This window comes from Colius striatus, chromosome 9 (genome assembly GCF_028858725.1).
Source record: "Colius striatus isolate bColStr4 chromosome 9, bColStr4.1.hap1, whole genome shotgun sequence".
Taxonomy (NCBI): Eukaryota; Metazoa; Chordata; class Aves; order Coliiformes; family Coliidae; genus Colius; species Colius striatus.
In genome coordinates this window covers 17,892,326-17,914,323 of record NC_084767.1, presented here as the reverse complement: position 1 = coordinate 17,914,323, position 21,998 = coordinate 17,892,326, and the positions used below count along the sequence as shown (strand labels likewise).

General features: G+C 43.2%; 1 protein-coding gene across 2 annotated transcripts in view; it reads right to left on the bottom strand.

The window, feature by feature from the left end:
• Positions 1 to 13,508, bottom strand: part of FSTL4 (follistatin like 4) — a 229,182-nt gene extending 215,674 nt beyond the window's left edge. For both annotated transcript variants that reach the window (XM_062002672.1, XM_062002673.1), the window contains exon 1: positions 13,383 to 13,508. In XM_062002672.1, coding sequence (XP_061858656.1) covers positions 13,383 to 13,508 — 126 coding nt within the window. The remainder of the gene's footprint in view (positions 1 to 13,382) is intronic.
• Between the last annotated feature and the right edge of the window lie 8,490 nt (positions 13,509 to 21,998).

Genomic DNA, 21,998 nt, shown 5'->3' with positions numbered 1-21,998 from the left:
GCAAACTTAAACCTGGAAGACCCTGAAGTGCCATCAAGCCCCAGCATCATCCCCACCATGATACCCCTCAAAACACAGAGGGAAGAGGAATGAGCTCAGCAGATCTCTGCCAAAAGCTCAAGAGGCAGGTTTTTACTCTTGTGGATGTGCCTTGTTTAATCTCATTTCATTCCCTTAGTGCTCACTATTCTCAGATGTTTGCTTATCAGAGAATGAAATAACAGAGAGGTTTGTTTCTCTCCTCCTTTAATAGGAAAATAACACATGGCCTCCCCAGACATCCAAGCTTTCTGGCCCACCTGATGCTTATTTTAGTTTTATTTGTACTTTTTCACCTTTTTTTTTTAACAAAGTATCTCCCTGCAGACCATGTTGAGAAAAAGAGAAGTATGCTACACATCTAATGAAACAGAGCATCCTGCCAGAGGGTAATCGAAAATACAGAAAGATGCCACTGGAGCACACGAAAAAACCCAGAGCTTTTCAGAGTGAAAGGAGATAATAAACAAAAGAAAAAAAAAATCAGCTTATGGAAGTACCAACAGTACCTGCTCAGATAACTCCAGAAGGCCTCATTTCCCTCACCCGAGTACATCAGACAGCATCAAGTAATTCAGAATGAGATGTTTTATTCAAGGATGGAATATTACATACACAACACAGTATAGTGTTTAACTATCCACTGACCACAGAAACGCTCCCTTTCTGCCTCCTGTCCCTCCCCATGTGGCCTCAGCGTGGGACAGGGCTCACCACACCCCAGCCCAGAACATCAAATAACATCACATTTCCCAGCCCAGCTTCATTCAAATGCAGTGACAGCTTATACTTTGTCCATTGCCACCAGCTGGGGAAGCAAGAGAGACTGCTTCTTTTCCCTACAAGTGACCAGCAAGCCATCTTTCTCGAAAGCCAAGTTTTCCACAAAACCAAGAAGGATCAGGAGAGCACCCTCCTTGGCACCCTCCAAGTCAACTGAGGGATATAAACAAAAAAATGGGTATTTGCTTATTAAAAAAAAATGAAACTGTTATTCCCCATAGGAAGTTACCTATGAAATATGTAAAGTGGCATTGGGGATTAGTACAGACTTCAAAGCATTTATCCTCTTTAGGCAGCAAAGCTCTGAGCTGCATAGACAGTTATACTCCAGGGACCTCTCAGAGCTTTTCAAAATATTAGTTTGAGAGGTGGGGCACAGGATTAAAAAAAAAAAAATCAGATACAGCCTGCTATCATCAAGACCCTGTACATGTAATGTATGCAAAAGGGAAGAGTACTTTTAAAGTTCCCCTGGAGTCCCTCACTTTAACAAGCTGTTTGAATTCTCTCTAGTTCAAAAGCGTAGAAACAGTAATTACAACTATTACATTGATCAAAAGAAAAAAAGACAATCACACTGTATAAAAAAATTCAAGTGTCAGCTCACTTGTATTAAATACCCTTTTGGTATCTCCATGAAAGGAACTGCATAGACATTGCAAAAAACAACGGATGGTCTTCAAAGTTTCCCTTCTTTTACGGTTCCCTTTATAATTATAAGCTCTAATGAATGTAAACTACTCCAAAAAAACAGATGCAGGATTCAGAAGAAAAGCTTGTTAGAAATGCAATGGGAGAATGTGAGGCCAGGCTGCAAGTCATCACTTCCCGATAGCTGGGAGAACACCAGTACAATAAGAGTATGTCTCCCAAAACATCTCCTTCCATATAGAAATGGCCAATACCATTGAGAATGCTCAACATTTCAGAGACGTACCCAGGGAAATGGGAAAAATACCTGGCAGGCATGGCAGGGCTTAAAGATCAGTCACAAGAAGGCACCCAGGTAGAGACACAACTGTGGTGTCTCTCCCTCTAGCAAAGTGAAACTGTGGCAAGGATTCATTTTTCTTAATTTGCCTCAGACAAATAATTTCCCTCTTCTGTAGCACAGAAAAGAAGAAACTATGCTAATTTTTCTCCTCCAGGGCATGTTGAACACAAGACTTTCTATTAGTGATCTAATATACCACTAAGAGACAATACCAGCAAGTCTGGCCACAGGCACAGCACCATGCCACATGCTACAACTCAGGCAATCTTCATTAAAATGAGTAGTTGGCTCTTTCTTTGAAGTGTAAGATACTGCTCTCAAGTAAAAGGGAAAAAAAAAAAACCAGTGAGGTTTTAATAGTGTTACTAGTAGCGAACCAAACTATTTTGATAAAAATGACACTGAAGTTCTCAGATGCATTGCCTGAGGAATACTCTTCTGCAGAAGCCATAAAGCAGATGGTTACAAATGAGACTTATTTCATGGGCACCATTTAATGACTGCAAATTCCTTTAACTAAAAATCTAATTTTATCAGAGCATAAATCACACACTTTGAAGGAAAAAAATTGGTTCAGATTTCTCATTCCTTCTATAACATTTCTTCACAAATACCATTTTAAAGAGTATTTCATCAATGCAATACAACAGTTTTATTTGTCCAGGTTCACTTTCAACACCTATTTTCCTCCTTTTTAATGTTAGTTAATTGAACTCAGAATAAAAGGTCCTTCTGCTCTGTATTTGAAGTGCCTAATCATTGTTATGTGGAAATCAAGGTAGTGTTCGCTCCTGTATTGCTTTTCACCAGATATCTAGCTACTGAAAAACTGCATCTCCAAAAGACCACCCAACCCAATGTCAGTGTGTGAGGGCAGATAGTGTCAAGTACAATTACAAATCCCATGTGCATTGGGAGGGACAAAAAGATAAAAAAATACAGTTCACTACCCACTGTCACACAGCTTCTCTCCCCCATAGCTGCTCTGTGCTGCACGTCAAACACCTGCATAAACCTTATGCAATTTAACAATCGTTTTGCACAAAGCCCTTTTCTGCTCTTACAAAAAGGGAACACCAGCCTTTCACAAGCCAGCATTTAGATGTCCTGCCAAGACATAATAGCTGGTTTGTGTTACAGGCACCTGATTAATGCTGAATCATGGGCCCATGGATGAGCAGAGCACTTCTGGAATGAAGAATCAGATTTCATTCAGAACAGACATGGAGGGGAGGGGGACTTCATTGTGCAGTTAAAATACAACTACACAGAGGGAATACACAATATAGTACAGTGTTTGGTAGCCAATGTATTGCAAATGGATTTACTGACAGTCATTAGTGATGGACCCAAGCAGGAAAACCATTTTAAGGTTTAGTATCAGTGTAAACAAAACCTTTAAACACCTCTGTATAAAAAATACCTACATTTGTCCCATATACTCATACAGAACATATTGTGCACTATACAAGGCACTGCCTTCTGCTTCTTGTAAATCCCTGTGACAGGGAGAGCAGGCTACATGAGCTTCTGCTGCTGAAGCAGGAGGCCCCTCATCGCCAGACTCCTCTGAAAAATGGGGCATCTCACTGTTAGCAAACAGCACATAGCACCTTCCTAGCTCGGGCCCCAATTTCCACCAAAACACTTTACAGTCAAAGGTCTTCTTTCTCAAATATTATATTTTACTTTTGTTTCCACTGAATTAACGTGGTTTTTTCCCCACTCTTCAATAATGCAAGATCTGCCTTCAACTCTCCTGTGTTTGAGTAAACTCAAGTTTGCTGGACAACCTTGTTCAGTGTCTTGGCATACAGCTTTTGAATGTCTTTAACAAGAGAAGCCCAGAAAACTTACAACAACCGTTCCACTAAGAACATAAATTTCTCCATTAAGATCACTTCAGCTTAGCTTTATTACACCAATGCTAACCAGCAGTTGACAATTTTCACTTTAGAGCTGCATTCAATTAAACAAGGGACAAGGAAGTAACATGTGCATGACCCGCTTGGGTTTATAACTACAGTTAAGTCCAACAAACTGAAGGGCTGACTTCCACTTAGAAAATACTGACACAAGAAATTGCTGTACCAAACTGTGGAGACTGTGTCATGTAGAAATCTAATTCCCACATGTCAATCCTTGTTAATAAAATCCACGTAGTCTCTTCAGCCAAGGAATGAGCAAATCAGAACAATCATGTGGATGGCTTTAACTACACCAAATTATTATCGCAGTATAGACAAGGGGAGGCTCAGAAACACAGATAACCCAGGGCTGTCTGGAGGATGCGCAGGATTAAACTGAGCTTCCCCAAAGTTTTCAAACACTCATGGTACTGGGACCAAGACAGACACATGCTGCTCTTGAAGTTCTCAACTCTAGTAAGATGACACTATCCAGCCTTTAGGCAGGCAATAATCTACAATAGATTAAAAAGTAGTCATTAGGTATCTAGAATTTATAATTGCTTGATGCATAGTCACACTTCTAGAAGCTGTTAACCTTGATCCCACAACTGTAGACTAGACGTTAAGCTGTATGTATAATATGCACTCTTAGCAGTCAAATAAAAATATATCAACCCTCTACTAAACTAGCCCATGGTTTGATGCCAATCACAACCACATGTGTGTCATACATATGGTTCCCCAGTCCAGGGCTGGATGTACTTCACCAAATTACCAAGCCACCAAATTGCAGAGGTGACCCAGTCCAAGTCCCCTGCTAAAGCAGGTCCACCTAGATCAGGTCACACAGGAACGTGTCCAGGCAGCTTTGAAAACCTGCAGAGAAGAAGACTCCACACCCTCCCTGGGCAGTCTGTGCCAGGGCTCCCTCACCTTTACAAAAAAGATGTTTTTCCTTATGTTTAAGTGAAACTTTCTGTGTTCCAGCTTGTTATCCCTTGTCCTTCCACTGGATAGTATAGAAAAAAGTGCTGTCCCATTCTCTTGACATGCACCTTTTAAATACTTATAAGTATTAATGATGTCTCCCCTCAGTTTCATCTTCTCCAGGCTGACTTGTGCTACACACTCCTGCCACAAGGCAATGGGACAGCCCCAGCACTGCCCCATGGGGCTGTGGGCCAGGCTGCAGAGTTGAAACAGGGACAGGGCTCCTGCCCTGAAATGCATGCAGAGTCTAGCACTGTTACCAATTACAGTAGCTACACAGCACTTCATACTTAGTTTGTAAGTGACATGCATTGCACAGAAACAATCAACCAACAGGGAGTGAAAACACTTTCCTGATTTTTCTGTAACAGTGCTTCTTCCTTTTGTCCCTGTACATTCACACATGGCCACAAGCAGTTTCCTGCATTACAATTTGAAGAGTGGTAATTAAAGTCACAATTGGGCTTGAAATCAGAAAATACTAGTTCCTGTCTACTATTTCTTCCTAGTTTTCCTTTGACTGAAACCAGAGGATGAGTCCCTATAATCCAAACATGTGAGGCACATCAGCAGAAATTACTGAGCTCAATGTAGTATTTTAAGGGGAAAATCTTCTGTACACAGTGTCTCTGTAGATCCTTTCCAACTTCCTCCATTTGCATACCAGCATTTACAGAGATTTGTGTACAGCTATGAACTTGTCAGCCTCTTGTTAGCAGCCTCTGACCCCACAAACATGATGCTTAACATGTACCACCAAGTTTGGTACCCAACAGGTACCAACTGCCCTCAAGTATAGCAATTCACAGGATAACTCTGCAGTGCTTCCAGCCTCCTGCCCTTTAATACTGACATAGATTTAGTCAAAAGGAGTCCCTTCTTCATTACTGTAAGCAAAGATTAACATAGGGGATTGCCAAAAAGCAATTAATGCTGCAGATGGAAGACATGCAGAAGAACAGGCAACATGTTTCAGAGCCACAAGTTGCCTGTACTGCTGGACTGTAGCAATCCTTTTACCAGATACTGCAGTCTCTTCCACAAAGTGCTTGTGCAAGGGGATAAATCAAATTCAGCACATGCAGCTGTGCTCCTGCTGGGTCTATCACTAAATTAGATGTTACCTCTACACACACCAAGTCTCCAGGGATCTGCTCTCAGGGTCAGCCTAACTGCTGTACAATTTCTAAATATACAGCCTAGACTCATTTAGCAAACTCACAGAGAAGTGGCTGTTCCTATTAATAGATTAACATCCCAGGGAATTTTTTTCCTTCCCCTTTCAGAGCATGCTCTTCTGTATCTCAAGTGAGAGGTCAAGAAAATTAGCGACATCCAGTACAGGGCTAGGCAAGGCACTTTTCTTCCAGACTGTAACATATGCAGTGGTTATGACTAACACATAGTTTAGTTCAAGAATCAGGATTTTCTGTTTACAATCATGAACACAGAATATTTTCAAAAAAAGATGCTAATGAGGCAGAAAACATCCTCTTTCCTTTTTTTTTTTTTTGAGCAGGCACAAGGGAAAAAAATCCTGCATTTCTGTTTAGAGAAAGCTTGCTATCAGTACAGACGCTGGCAATTTAGGTTTGTCCTGCCTGGTATAAACATTGAGAGCAGCTCTGATGTCTCACATCACACAGTATCATCTGCTCACCCATACGGTAGCTAATTGAGATAATTGCTGCATCTCTGATTTTACTCGCTATTTGCAGACTTCAGATGAGAAACCCAGGTACAGCTCCATAGATTTCCACATTGTCACAAGGAAGCTCACAGGATGTTTGTTTTAAAAATACCAAATTTGCAGGTGTACCGTTCCTAATCTAAAAAAACCCTAAGAAAGCCCCTACTTGATGGTGGAAAAAGTACTTTAAGTAGAACTATCTTCCTTTAAAATCTACTGCTACAGCCTTTTTTTGAAGAGAGGATATGTTAGATTGGAAAAAAAAGTCAACATTTAGTCTTTTAAGGTAGCATCTGAACAGAATATCAGAAAGCCTAACTCTCTAGTCACATCATTGCCAAGTTAAAATTGCCTTAGATTTTTTTATTATTATTTGCTAGACATTTTACTCATTCTCTGCTTCAGGAACATACCAGCATTTCCCTCCATAGATGTGATATTTCACAGTTGCTCAATTGTGACACGAGGAAAACTTCCTGCGGTCAGTTTGTCACAGTTCAGCACAGAGCCAGGCACCCTAAACCCACAGTCCCTCTGCTCCCTGCAGAGGACAGCATCCAAGCATCCCATGTGATACAGCATTTACTGAACCCTCTGGGTAGGCAAGAATGGAGTAGGTGAGGTTTGAGAATGCAGAGGCAGAACTCCAACAGTTTTTATCCAAATACTATGAAAATATTCCACAGCACCTTGAACTGCAGATACTCTGATAACCAGCACTCAGTGCAAAAGCTTCTCATTTTCACAAGGATAATATACTAGTTAAGATTTAGAACAGTCTACAAACAGCAGTTACAGCTTGTTAGAGATACCACAAATGCAGGTAACAAGGAGTAAATTATCAGTACATACCAAAATAAATTTAAGCCTTGTCTTGCCTTACCTTCATTAATGTTTAAAAAGGCTGTAGCCCAGTATAGACTTCAATTGAAATCTGATTCTTCCCATCTTCCAAAGTGACTTACAATCAAAAAGAACACACATATGGCAGAGAATGCATTACTAATCAACATTCTTAAAATAAATACCAGGATATTAGATCTTCAATTGCATACAAAATTGATACACTGTGACTGTCTTATTCTAAGCTCATGCTCTGAAATTATGCCTCTATTTGAATTACAAGCAAAAACTTCTATCAAAAGCCTTTGCAATTGTGTACCTTTACTTCCCAAAGCACTCCTTTTGTATTCTGTCAGATTAAGAAATATGACTTTGTTAGGGAAGGAGCACATCATCCCTGTGATTCATCTGCTGCTCAGAATAACCAACTGGGGCCTTCAGCTGCAGCAGTGAAATATTTAATAATCTGAAGACAATCAACAATTTCACCAAAAATTGATACTCCTGGACAAGCACAGTTGAGGCTGTGAGGGGACTCCAGAGGGATGCTTCATCCTGTGCAGGACAGCACAGAGGGGCTGGCATGACCCAGCTGTTTGCAGTCATGGCAATGTTCAAGGTGACATTAAATGACATTTTAAGCAGTCCAGATGTCATGCAATTAATAACTAATGAACAAGTCAAATGATGGATATTCTATACAGCTCATACCTTCTAAGTGACAATATGAAAGTTCTAGTACCTCAAAAATGAGCATGTTTGCTACATACATTAGCATAAAATAAACATTGGTATAACTACACATGATACTGAGCTTAGTAACATAGTTTAAGCCAGATAAGGTAACAATAGGTAGAAATTATGAAGGAACTGAAGTAATATTGGCACAGCTGGCCTAGTTTACCTTTGAAGCATGCTGTCCATTTCAAATTGGATCTACCATTGCACACCAACACTGCCTTGTTCCTTATGGGAACAGACAGCTAAGGTGCATCTCTGAGGTATGAATATCTTGCAGCTTGCAGAGGTGAAATGTGCTTGGGTCTTCAAGAGCCACTGGTCCTCGTGTGAGCACATAGAGCATCACTTGTGAGCTGGAAGAGCCCCTCCAGGGACACAGCTCTTCTCCCCACAGGAGTGTAGGTTGCTGGGCACATGTTTGTAGTGTCCCAGGAGACTTCTTAAATAGAAGGATGGGTTGCAAAACTTGAGCATGGCATGAAAGCAATTAAGTATTTCTACCAAACCACAGAGCAGTTCTCATTCTGCAGTCCAGGGTACTGCCAGTCTGTACTGTAACTGCCCAGGAGCTATCACAGTGACATCCAAATATTTCCTTTAACAGTTCAGCACAAAACAACTATACATGTACCACTGCACAGGATGGCTCTCCGCTTTCACACTATTCAGATAGGACAATATTGTTCAGGCTACCTGCCAGCAGTCCCTCAGAAAACATAACACAGGATTTAATTTCTGAGAAGCAGTGCTGTGCCAACTCATGTTTGAGGAGCTCCCTGCAGATGGGAGACTTGCTCCTAGAAGAGCTGATGAAGACCAGCAGCACTTTTCTGCTGCATCATGGGTTGAGAAGAGATGAGAAACTTGCCCGAGGAACCATGACAAAACCAGCTTGGCTTTGGCATACAGAGAAAAGTATCCTCTCATACTGAGAGGAGGGAAGAGGAAAAGGAAAGAAAGCTGTCAAACTTCACTATTTAACAAGATGCTGTTGTAAAATACTCCAGTAGGTTAAAAAAAAAAACAAACCAATCTGAACTACAAGTACAGGTTATGTTGCAGAGACTGAGTGGAGTAATATTGCTGGCTTCCCAGCAGAATGTCCTGGCCAAGTTCTCCTTCAAATCCAACCTCCGGGGTTATTTCGGATCCAGGTTGTTCATGTCTTCTGCTACACTCATGCTGGAAACTCCCTTCACAGTCACTGCTGGTGGCAATGGCTCAGAACTACATTTCTGAGAATTTCTTTCAAGAAAGGTGACCCCAGGTGACAGCACCTCATGCTTCAGGGCAACTCAAAGCTCTTCTCTAAGCCAGCACCGAGATATCCATGAAATGTGGCCTTGCTGAAGGCAGAGGCAAAACTTCGCCAGAAATAGCATCCCTGAGTGATGAGCTCTATATATTAGATAATTTGGCAGATATTCTTCTAATGAGGATTTAGTCCCATGATGGTTCAGCCCTAGGAAGCTGTACCTTCTGGCTCCACAGAATCATGTGCAACATTCAGAAGCTTGCAGAGCTTTCCAGCCCCCTTTGGAGCCAGCCTATTAGAAGTTTTACAATGTAGAAGTAATAGCAGAATTCTCCAAAATTAAAATGGACCAGGCAAGTCACAGCCTTTCAGTGAAATACTAATGTTGACTTTTAAAATTCTTTTCTCTATTTTAGTTCATTCTCCACACATGGAATTTCAGAGTGCATGTGATTATTAACTATTCCAGTCAGGAATAAAATTATTTCAGAAAACAAGCCTCTTCTCAGGAAGATCCAATAGATTTGAGAGGTGGAAGGCTACATGTCAAGAAAACCTACCCAACTACTACATTAGAGAGTTAATTTCTTAAGCAGAAGGGGCTGCATATTGCAGTCTAGGGCCTCAAGAATTATTTCACCATTATAAATGCAAAGCACAACTGCAATAATTCTACCACAGACCATGCAGAAATCGATTTAGCAATCTGAACGTAAATTAAGCAATGTTTTTAATTCAGTAAGCTTGTTCCTATGTAGATCAGAACAAGTATTAGTCAAGGTCAGTAACCCGTACCTAAGTATTTGCTTTGATGAAGTTCATAGAAATTTTAGATCAGAGCACACTTCAAATTATTTGACCTGTACATTAACCCTTTCAACATTTTTAAAGCAATTTGAGAGAATTGCTAGGAGCTTTTCTATTTGTGATTCAATGTTTTAAATGCATGTTAATGGAATTACATATTAATCAGACCACAAACTTGGAAGCAAACTTCCCATGAATAAGAAGCTCCAAGCTGAACAAAGCCAAATATCACTAGAAAACAATTGCAAGTGGTTTATTATTGAAAAGATATTCTGGCAAAAAGATTTTCTGAAAGACAAAATAAATGCCTTTTGAGAGAAAACAGTAGCTATCTCAATTTCAGTGAGCTAACTGAAAGCTATGCTCATGGCTTCCAGATTCACCTTGGTGTTAGGTGCCACACTATATAAACATTATTTCTGCGGAACAAGCTTTCTGTACAGTTCCTTAAAAAAAAACCAAAACAAAGTCAGCACAGCTTCCATCTCTTGTAGCTATTTTAACTGCATTTTTTTTTGTAGATTAAAAATTTCTATTCACACCTGTTAAATATTGTGCAAATCTTTATAAATGTTTATAGCTTAGTTCCTTTCACTTCAAGCAAGATCAGGTGGTACAATAACTTCGTGTTTTTAAGAGGATGATCAAATGAATTAGTCTTTTGTACAATAACTTCATGCTTTTTAGAGGAAGATAAATGAATTAGTCTTTCAAGTAGTCTAATAGTTGCACAATTTATGTTAAAGTAAATAATTTGAGTAATAAATTTAATCCCTCGGAGTAACTTTTGCAAACAAAATCAGAACTAATATGCTTTAGCAAAGAATGGGATTTTTAAAAGATGCAAAAGCACACAAAATATTTTTTAGTAACAAAGAAAAGGTGACCTCAGACAATCCAAGATCATGTTCAGAGTGCCAGTTCACTACTTGAGTCTCTACACCGTAACAAAATAACATTGGAGATGTGGAGGGGGAACTGTTTTTCTTCACTCTTACAGAACAGAGGATGAGTAACAAGGAAAAAGTACACCTGAGACAGAACTTGGAACTGTAAAATCTCCAACTCCACTGAAATGATTTTTCAAGTCCTGATAAGCAGCAAAAAGCATAATTAATTGGCTTAAAGTGCTTTACTGAAATAACACACACAACTGTGGGTATTTGTAGATGGGATGCGACAGGGAGAAATGTGATTCTCCAACTAGAACAAAATCCTGAGGCTTAAATAGATCCAATTGCATCATGAATCCATCAAGGGCTCATCGCTACCTTGGCACTGACTAATGTGTCTGCCAGTACAGAAGTGTTCTAGGCAATGGCAGTTAAAAAATACCAAAGTCTCCTTTCTCTTGCCTCCTCCACGATCTCCCACTTCCAGGCATTTCAGCAATCATTTAGCAAGCCTATGATAATCAGGAACTGTCATGGTTCAGCAAGGAGCTGTTTTTGCTTGGTAACAGGGGGAGCGGGTTGCAGTGAAGACCCAGTAAAGAGTTTTTGGACTCTCCCCTGGCTCCTGGGTTCAGACCCACCTCCGGCCCGGCTGGGCCAATCTGACACCTCTGTGATCATTATTTAAGGACGGGAATTTGAAGTGCTGGCAGGAGGTGTAAGAGTGGTACAAGATGGAGGCGACCACGTCGACCCCACAGTCAGAGAAGGAGGAAGGAAGGAGAAGCACCAGACCAGAGACCCCTCTGCAAGCCGTGGAGAGAACACAGCTGTACCCCTGCAACCTATACAGGGCCATGGCAGGACTGAGAGCCCTCAGCAGCTCCATGTGAGTGCACCCAGACGGGCGAGGGACTGTGTGAGGAGGCGGCCATGGCACAGGCCATGCTGGACCCTGTGCACCACAGAGCAGCCCCACATGAGAGGTGGAGAGGAGCTGCAGCCTTTGGGATAAGTGCGCATCGGAGCAGCCGGTGCAGGTCTGCCATGTGTGTGAGGTACCCCAGGGACATGCAGGGAGGAGGACTAGTGTGGAGCCCATCTGCCCTGAGGAGAGACAAACGGCAGAAGCCATCAGGAATAGACTGACTGAAACTCCTACTCCCCGCCCCCCTGGGCCATTCATGGCGGGAGGAGGTAAAAACACCAGGATCAGGGCTCTGAGCCCGGGAAGATGGGAGGAGTGGCAAGAAGGTGGTCTTAAAGGGCTGGTTGGACTCTTCATTGTTGTACTGCTCTGTGTTGTTTTGTGTTGGTTATGTTTTGGGGTTTTAAGGTAATATTTTAGTTGATGTTGCATTAAATTATGTTCTGTTTTCTTCCCCAAGCCGAGTAGCCTGCTCTGTTTTGTCCTGAACCTTAAGTGGCAATTAAGCTCTCCCTGCCCTTTGGCAATCCTCAGGTCTTCAGTACTTCGGTTCCCTGATGGGCCTAAACCACGACAGGAACTAATTAAAGTTCTTTTCAGCATTCATCGTTTTCTTTTCATGAAAGTCACATTTCTAGATTTTTTAATAGTCTTATTTGCACGACTCAGACATACAAAAATCTGAGCCTAACCACATCTGTGCAGCAAGCCACACAGTAAGCTCTCATGCAGAAAGCCTTTGTTCCTGCTAGGACAGCCTACATTTAGCACCCATCAGAACAGGGACCAGCCTAATTCACATCACTGCCACAGAAGCCAACACTGTCACCTTCAGCACTGAAAGCAGGTTCAGCTGCTTACCCACTCCCACAAGCCCAAGGACTGAACACTGAAGGGTGCATTACCATGAATGCATGAGAAGTCCTACCTCCCAATGAGGCAGGCATTGTGGTTCCCCTCCAGCTGGATGAAGACCACATCCCTCACTATGGCCACCATATTCCTTTGGCCCCTTCCTGGTTACTTAGCACTCTGCAGGAATTTCACATCAGAAAGTCAGGAGTGAAATCCTCTAGCCAGTAGCCTTGGTGGTTCTCTCAACCATCCATGGGTCAGCTTTCCTTTTTATAAGCAGCAAAGGACTTTTTTTTTTAATGTTTCACCTGAAAGTCCAGCAACTCAAATGAAGAGCCAGGACAAATTCTGCTTAAATTTAGTTCCATTAGTCCCAGCTTCTGCAGGACAGAGCATACCATAAAGTCTTTGTGGAGATACTGGTTTTGCCCCAGTGGCCAGATGCAAAATTTCACTCCTAGAACTATGCTAGTACACTCAAAAAGTGTACGAGCTTGTGCTTCACTGTTTCTTCACTAACCTCCTCAATAGGCATTTAATACAAATCATGGATAAGCCCTTAATTGCTTTGTTTCCACAGTATGCAGAGCCTGAACACAGCACAAAATCAGAAACACAAGAGTTGTAGCTGCAGCAGCAGCTGGTGTACAGTACCTCTTGATGCAACCTCCCCTCATCCGAATACAGCCTTCTGCTCCTATCCACGTCCATCCATCCCCTCGTGATCGACAGGAAAACCTCAAGCAATACGAGAGATAACCAAAAGCTTCTTGATTTCATCCTTCCAAGTCTGTTGAAAACAAGAGAACAGTCATAAAATAACCATAACAACAAAACTCAGCTCAGACTCAGTAACACGAGAGAACCTTTAGCTGACGACATCCATCCACACTTCACTGCTGATGGACATTTGCAGACTCATAGCACAGAATCCTAGAATGGTAGTAGTTGGAAGGAACCTTTAGAGATCATCAAGTCAGCAAAAAACACCAATTCTCCTAGTTTGCACCCAATATCTTAGCAGTGAACCCCTACAGTGTAAAAGTCTTGTAAAAGATTTACTCCACAGGCCATGTTGCTCCCACACAGCACCTGCAGAACTGGAGTCCTGGGATTTCTAAACCTAACTGCTGCAGCCAAAAGCAAACCACATCAAAACATGTTATTACAGTTCTGCAGAAGTCAAAGCGTAGCCTCATCTCCAGAAACTGACAGCACAGGGGCACTCAGTCAGGGACTCACTCATACCCTCAGGAGATCTTCAGGAAAGCCCCAGACACCCACATTCCCTTCTTTGACCACTTTGACACTTCCAAGCAATGTGACAGAAATTATCATTACTCCTCTGGGGTTCAGAGGATGATGCTGCCACATGCAGATACAGCCACTACCACTCCCTCAGTCTATGACCAGGTTTTCAGGGCCAGCCAGCCAGGGTCTGACAGCTGACGCTCAACACAGGAACAGTCATGCTTCCCCCAGATGAAGGCACCTGCCCAGTCAGCACAACCACTAAAAATTGAAAGATATGAAACAAATTTTGTGCAGAAGAGGGCAGACATTTTTCTCCTACCACAATTAAGATGAGCTCTGCCTGGGGCTGTCTGTTCAAGACACATTGCCAATCCCTCCCAGACTCACCCTAATAAACAGCAGCAGTACCACCCTGGCAGTGCCTCACCAGCTGAAGGGAACTAGGGTGATGTGAGCAAGTATTTTCACTTTTGAGGAGTAGTTGTCGTCTTCTGGGTTTAAAAATCATTTGGAAGTAAAACCAATGCAGAGTTATTCAAAGTGTTGTCAGATGAATTACCACATATTTCATACATGCATAGCCCTGTGCTGGTGCCCTGGAAACTCAGTCAGGAGAGCTGTATACTTCACCTGAAGTTTTTAGGGAACAGGATACAAGATTGTGTCATTACTTTTCACAACAAAAATACCAAAGGAGTCTTCAAGCCTGGTACCACTTCCATGGTAGCTGAGGGAAGTTTTGATCTTTCACAGCACAGCATGCTACCACAGACCCGTAACAAAGCATAATGACCATCTAATGAATCAAGAGATGGCATTTCTATTTGCCCAAGTGACAGGCTGCTGCTTAGTTTGAGCAATGTATATTAACAAGGAAAGTTACCTGCTAATGAAAAAATTAAGTCTAGCTGAATTAAGTGAATGTGACATACCTTGTCTTGACAGGACTCATTTTAGTGTTTTCATACCCTGTATTTGCTGCAGGATGTATCCAAGTCGTGGCATATCACTATTAGTTTTGGAGCAACAACCATTTACACAGGCATCAACCCAATCCCAGGTATCTCACCTGCCCAAAGACACTCTATGGACAGGACAAGCACAGTCCTCCACCACACACAACACGCACCCATGGAATTCAGACAGCACTAATGTAAACACCCTGAATTGAGAGCACTCAGGATGAAATAAAAATTTATTAGGCTTTCTAAATTCCAATTAGAAACCTCAGATGTGATGTTACTAGGGCTAGAAATAAATGTTTAATAAACCAAAGGCACTATATCAATAAGCAACAAGTACATTGTTCCATTATGAATTGCTCTTGCACAGCAATACGGTTTCTCACGTTCTTTATAGAGGTGCTTTGTATGCTCAGTTGATAACATCACAGCAAATATGACTATTTCACTTTACAGTTCTAGAGACCTCTGACTCCTATGTTGTGTGAAATTATAATCCTAGAGCAAAATGCTGAACTAGCTAGTTTCATATATATTTAGTAAATAACTAACTGCTAAGAAACATTATAGTGTTTGGATTGAGATGCCCATAACACTGATGAAACTGCAAAAGCAGCCTCCACCTGCTAGAAACTCCAGTTGTTATATAAATTGAATTTGTACAACATCCTTCTCTAGTCAGTTCAGAAATTACTTATTTTTATTACACACTGACTGACAGTACACTAATTGCTCTCACTCATAGTAAGAGGAGGACACTAATATACATTATATTTCTGAATAGCCTAAACCAAGCAATAAATATGCACCATAAATATCAAGTGAGGCTTAACTTTCAAGTCATACAGCACTTTCATGTCACTTGGCATCTTAAACCATAGCTCAGCACCACCTTAACCTGAGCTAAGTGGACAGCTCCGTATAGAATCTGGTCTGCAGTCACATCATTCAATACAGCTACTGGACTGCAGTCTGAAGTCCCCTAAAGTTAGCAGAAGAATTCAAATTGGTAGAGTAGATCCAGACCACCACTGTCAACTCAGACAAGTTGTGACATCAATTTCTTTTCCTCAATTGAACAAGGGTCAGATGTGCAGGATGTGAGGCTATACGGACATCACTGCTCACAGAAATCAAAGCTTGCATATGGAAATGTCTGCATAAAACATGCAGTTGTACTCAAAAGAAAAATAAATTAACAACATTTGTCACTAAGCACTGGAAGTCTCTCAGGAGCTGGGGGGAGCAGGAGGGAGTCTATCACACATCTGCTCTTAGCAATGCCTGTCAGCAGAGAGACAGGTTTTAATCTACTATATAATGCAGAAATTAGTAATTGTAATGCAGATGCTAGAATCAAACCAGACTATTTTAAAGTGCAACAAAGTAGAGTTCCTTTGGTTTGAGGAGAATTACTCCCAAAGCAATTCTGACTCTTATGTTAAAGACACTACACAAAGCCTAAAAGTTTGCCTAAAGGTGGTGGTTTCTTCCTCTGAGCTAGAAAGAGCATTATAACCTTCCTTACAGCTGGCCTTGCTTTAACCAAGGACTACTACCACAAGCACAGCAGGACCATGCTACATACTGTCAATGAAGTTCAAACCCAACAGCTCACTGACCCACATGTGCTGTGCCCAGCCTGCCCGGACCAGGCACAGGGGCCAAATCTTGCAGGTGCTGTTGTACACGGGCCATTGCCAAACACACATCCACAGCTTGGACACATTTGTTCAGGCATCAACACACAAAGTCTCAACTCATAAGAAAATTGGTGCAACACCTCTAAATGAAGAGGAATAACAGAAAGCAGATGTAAGCCAAAGATACAGGCACAGGTTTCAGGACTGCTGAAGCAAAAAGGGTCACCTTGAAAAAGGAAGGGGACTGATCACACTGGCCATTTGAGTGAAGAACAACACAAATCATTTAAAGCACTTCTGTGACATGCAATAGGAGCTGTCAAACAGCTAGATTGCTGCAAAAACCACACAACTTTTCCCTCCACAACACAGAAGCTTCAACAATCCAATTATGGTGACTCTAATAAGATAGAAGCATTTGACAAAGGCAGTTATTGTCTTTGTTTTCAGGGCTACGTAAATTGCAGCTTGGGTTTTTTTAATATTGAGAAATTAATAGTTCACAATAGTTTTTAATAATTTCCAACAAGCTTCATATTAGAAAGAGGCTGAACTTAATTACCAAAAGTTAAGACTGTTGCTATAGCAAAAGGAAAGCATTCAGACCAAGTCCTTACCTCTGTATAAATTGGCTCTATTAATACCAGATAAGAATCTGGTCCTCAGTTCCTGTGCCATCAATTGCTCCAATTGCTTCAGCCTTATCTAAACAGCATTTCTATGGCCTGCAAAATAATTTTGATGTCCATAATTTCTTGTCGGGTGCTACAACTGCTACAAAATTAAGGGGAAAAAAAAAAAACTGTTCTAAGATAACCTTTCAGCAAGACACAATGAAGCCAAATAACCATTTCAGTCAGCTATCTACACTATCTTAGAGAAATAAAGTTTTGATGCATTAAGAACTCATGGGAATCTGCTGCGATATCTGAGTACAAATGAGACATTCCACTTGGGCAAAAACATACTTAAGAATATTTCATTTGATCTTTAAATTCTCCAAGACACTTCATCATTCCCAGGAGAAATCTGGGAGCATCAATCCAGTAGGGATGAAGCACTGCCAAGAAACTCCTCAACCCCGCTGGCATGTAACCTTTGTTTTTAAGGTAGCCTCCATGACACCGGGGTACGTTTCAATCACAGGTTTGCTCAGAGAAGTCCCGCGCCCTCCCTTCCATCACGCTCCGGCTCGGTACCCTGCGTTCAGCACCACCACCGCCGGTTCCCACCACGCAGCAACGATTTGGACAAGTTGGAAAGCCAGAAAAAAACCCATCACTCTGTTCTGCCGGCCGCAAACTCAACGCGCCGGCTGCCAACGGAGGTACCGGGGACTGAAGGTCGCCCGGGTCACGGGGGCCTCCGGCCGCGCCGCGCCGCGCTACCCCCGGCCCGCGGCGGAGGGCAGCGGCCCCGACGGGGCGCTCCGCGGGAACGTGCCCGGCGCCACGGCGCCACCCAGGGGCCGCGGAGGGAACCGCCGGCCCCACTCGCGACCGCGGCGGGAAGCGCCGCACGACCCCGCGCTCCATCGACGGCCGCTGCGGTCCCAGCGCACAGCTTCGGCACGGAGAGATGGGGTGAAGAACGCGGGCCCCGCGCCTCCCTCCGCGGCAGAGGAGACGGAGCCGCGTCCACTCCACCGGCGGCGTTTCCACCCGCTGCTCCCCACGTTAGTGAGCGCGGGATAGGGATGCAGTGACATCCTCCGAACCCGTCCCACCCTGCCCGCTCCCAGACCCGCTGCGAGCGCCCACCTGTTACCGCGCCCAGCCCGGGGGCGCAGGGCGGGCGGATAGGGGTCTGCGAGGGCGGCGGCGGCGAAAGCAGCATCCGGAGGCTGCGCATCCCGGAGCGCAGCCCCGGCCCGGGTGGGGATGGCAGCGCTCCCGCGGGGCGCAGGGACGCGAGGCAGCGCGGAGCCCCGCGGTACGAAGCGGACGGTACCGCGCACCCCGGGCGAGCGGATGCTCCTCGCAGCACTCACCTGCGGAGGGGAGGGGAGCGGCGGGGCGGGCCGGGGCGGCCGGGGGCGGCGGGGCCGGGACGGGAGCGGCGGCGGGCGAGTCCGCGGCGCGGGCCGGGCCAGCCCTATTTCTGCTCTCTGGGCCGGAGCTGCCTGACGTCACCGCCGCATTTGCATATTCCACCCAATCGCCAGCACCTGTGCGGGGACGGCGGGACCGCCCCCTCGGGGCACGCGCCGGGCGGGGGGGGGGGGAGGGCGCGGGGGGCGAGGCCGCCCCCTCGGGGCGCCGCCGTTGGACAGGGGCGCGGGGCTCCGTGTTGGAGCAGCCCGGCTTGAGTGCCAGAAGCGCGGGGCCGTCGGTGGGACAAACACACGTGCGGGTGGACGGTGCCGCGGGATGTTGCTGCTGCTACCGCCTCTCCCCAGGCAGCCCAAGGTGAGGGCTCTTGCTCGGGGCGATGCAAGACCCCGGCTGCGGTGAGGATGAGGAGACCACTGACCCTTTGCGGTGTGTCTGTAAATCAGGGGTGCCGAATGTTCCCCGGGGGCACCCTATAACCTGCCTCAAACTTGTACTGCGCAACGTAGAAGTGGGCTGCCTCCTCGAGCTCTCCTTATCTCCACACATCCGAGGCTATACGGAAAGGCAAACATTGACTTTCAATTCGTTCTCCTCTTTCACCATCACATCTGGTTTCAAAAAAAGAAAAAAAGGAAAACCCAATGAAATAATTTCTCGTTTATTTTTTAGAAAGGATTGGGTGTGTACTGGAGAGGAAGGCACAACAGGACTGCAGAAGCAAAGAGCATTTAGGGGCTTGGTTTCAAAGGTTGCGAGGAGGATTAGGCATGAACTGGAAACATATCACACCAACAATAACAACAGAAGGACTTAAGTGGTCCAAAAGACTTGGTAAAACATGCCAAATTTTGTATTTCTTCCTATAAAGTCTTACAGCTGTATCCTGCTGAATTAAATTGGATTTGTCATTGACTGTGACATGAAAAGGACAGGACTCCCTAGTTCAGATGTTTAAAAAGACACAGACTACTCTCAGATACTGTGTCTAGTCCAGAAGAAAACCTTCTTATTAAAAACATCATTCCACAAAATTGGGCATGAGGTTGCAGAAGAGACTCTTTGGTGAGAGCAAGCTTCTTTTCCCTTTCCTTTCCTTTCCTTTCCTTTCCTTTCCTTTCCTTTCCTTTCCTTTCCTTTCCTTTCCTTTCCTTTCCTTTCCTTTCCTTCACAGAATGAAGAGTGATCAGACAGGTTGGTTTTCTGGAATTTTTCACTTTTAGTTCTGGCCTGTTAAATGCAGCATATTGGAAAGATTTTCAGTGTTTACAAAAAATATGGATCTTATTCTACCCAAACTGTGCACAAAGGCTCAGAGGGACTCATGGTTTGTGAAGGGTTTTTTTTGTTTCCTACTTTAGGAAGGAGATGATCTGAAACTGCTGATTTAAAGTTTGGATTAAAAAAGAAATCAGAAATGTAATAAAACTGGAAGTATCCACAGTGAATTGTGCATGGATAATATAAAGGAAGTCTTTGTAGAGTGTCCTAAAAGAAGAAATGAATGCATATTTCACAGCTGGCCTGTAGGTTTAAGAGGTCTGAGGTTTTAAACAAATAAAGCTGAAATCTAATCAGAGACAACAACATTATCTTCAGTGAGATCTTTTTCTCTTTCCTGAGGGAAAAAAGTCAGAAATAATATCAGTAAAGGCAACTCTTGCCCGTTTTCTGGAACGAAGGAAGAAAAGTCTTGCCACTTACCAGCATAATTTATCCTATAAAAATATGTCTGTGCTGTCAGTTTTAAATATTTAGTAATCTCTCTGTATGTCTTAAAGATGTACATAAACATGAGACGCATTAGTAGACATTTAAAGTGTCCACACAGCTCCTATTTATTTATATCCACTCCTGGTGGAGGAGACAGAATAGGGAGGCAATCGTGTTTCTCCACTCCCAACAGCTTGCCAGGATGATACTTGCCACCACACACTTGCAGCAGTTGACTCATTTTGCTCATTTTACATCATCTGAGGCAGATCTAAGTGCTTGGGCTTGCAGCTGCTGTGTTTCTGCGTGACCCTGGGAACTGAAAGTAATGGGGGAGCCCAGTGTGGCAGTGATTGTGTTCCTAACCCAGGTATCTCAGGATGTCCAGATTTCCACCATTGGCACAGTAAGATACCAACAATAATTTTTAATGTCTTCTCTTGCACCCTTGAGTCCTATGCAATTCTCTGATATTTTGGTTCAAAATTTTATGTTTTCCAGCCATTTGGAAATACTGTTTATAAAAAGTGACCGGCAGACATCCTTCCTTGAGCCAACCTCCACCCTCCTCCTTTTTAAATGCTTTCAGGCTGTCCTGAGACCTGTTACAAGTGCCGTGGAAGCCTGGCTGCATCCTAAGGGGCGTTTCTGAAAGGATACAGTGGATACAGTGGGAGCTTTCTAGAAACAAGTGTCTGCTGTGTCTCCTGTGCTGGTTCACCTGCCTGCAAAGACTGGGCAAAGCAAACAGCCCCCATTCAACTGGAGAAGTAAACTACTGATTGCTCTATAGAAGACTGACAATAAAAAGCTGATAAAATCATCGTCCTCAGGGCTGGATGAGTTTGATACAAAACAATTGTTACTTTCCTCTGAACTGAGAATTGGAGAGACCCTCAAAAAACAATTATTTGAGTTACAAGGAAAAGTTATTTTAAAGACTTATTTGAAGAGAGGAAGATTCTTATGCAGAAAACAGGGAAAACCAATTTTGCCTTTTTTTCTTTAAATGAAAAGACAGGAAATTAGTTAAGCATCGTTCCCTTCCCTCAGTTAAAACAAAACCCAAACCAAACCATTAAAATCAGAAAGCGCTGGATGTTTAGAGGAGCTGAAGCTGCAAGTGACAAGATATTTGATATGATATCGGCAAATACAAGGACTGTGAAAAAGGAGGGACCTGGGACAGTCCTAGTCTCACGGACTTTTGGTGAGAGAAGCTGGAAATATGCAACCTGTTGTCAGTTTCAACTGATGCAACTTCAGGAATTTGATGAGAAATTTTAAACAACAGATTGGCGAGGCAGAGCTCTGTGTCACTGAAGATCTGATAGCATTCAAGGGTGACCATGGCAGTTAGTTTAAAGGAAAGAGTTTTGAAGAACAGATGGTCTTCTCTTATTGGGCTTTAAAAAAAAAAAAAATTAGAAAAACCCCAGCACAACAGAGCAATGCATATAGCCAAGACTCTCTGATTTCTACCAGCAAAGGAATTAACTGCTAACCACCTGAAGTACTTCCAAAATTTAATACATGATGTAGAGAAGAGCAATATAGGGTTTACTCTGAAATTTCAAACTTTGAATGACAGCAAATCACCCATCTACCTTCCTTGTCCAGTCTTGCCAGCTAAATGCAGTAATTAAA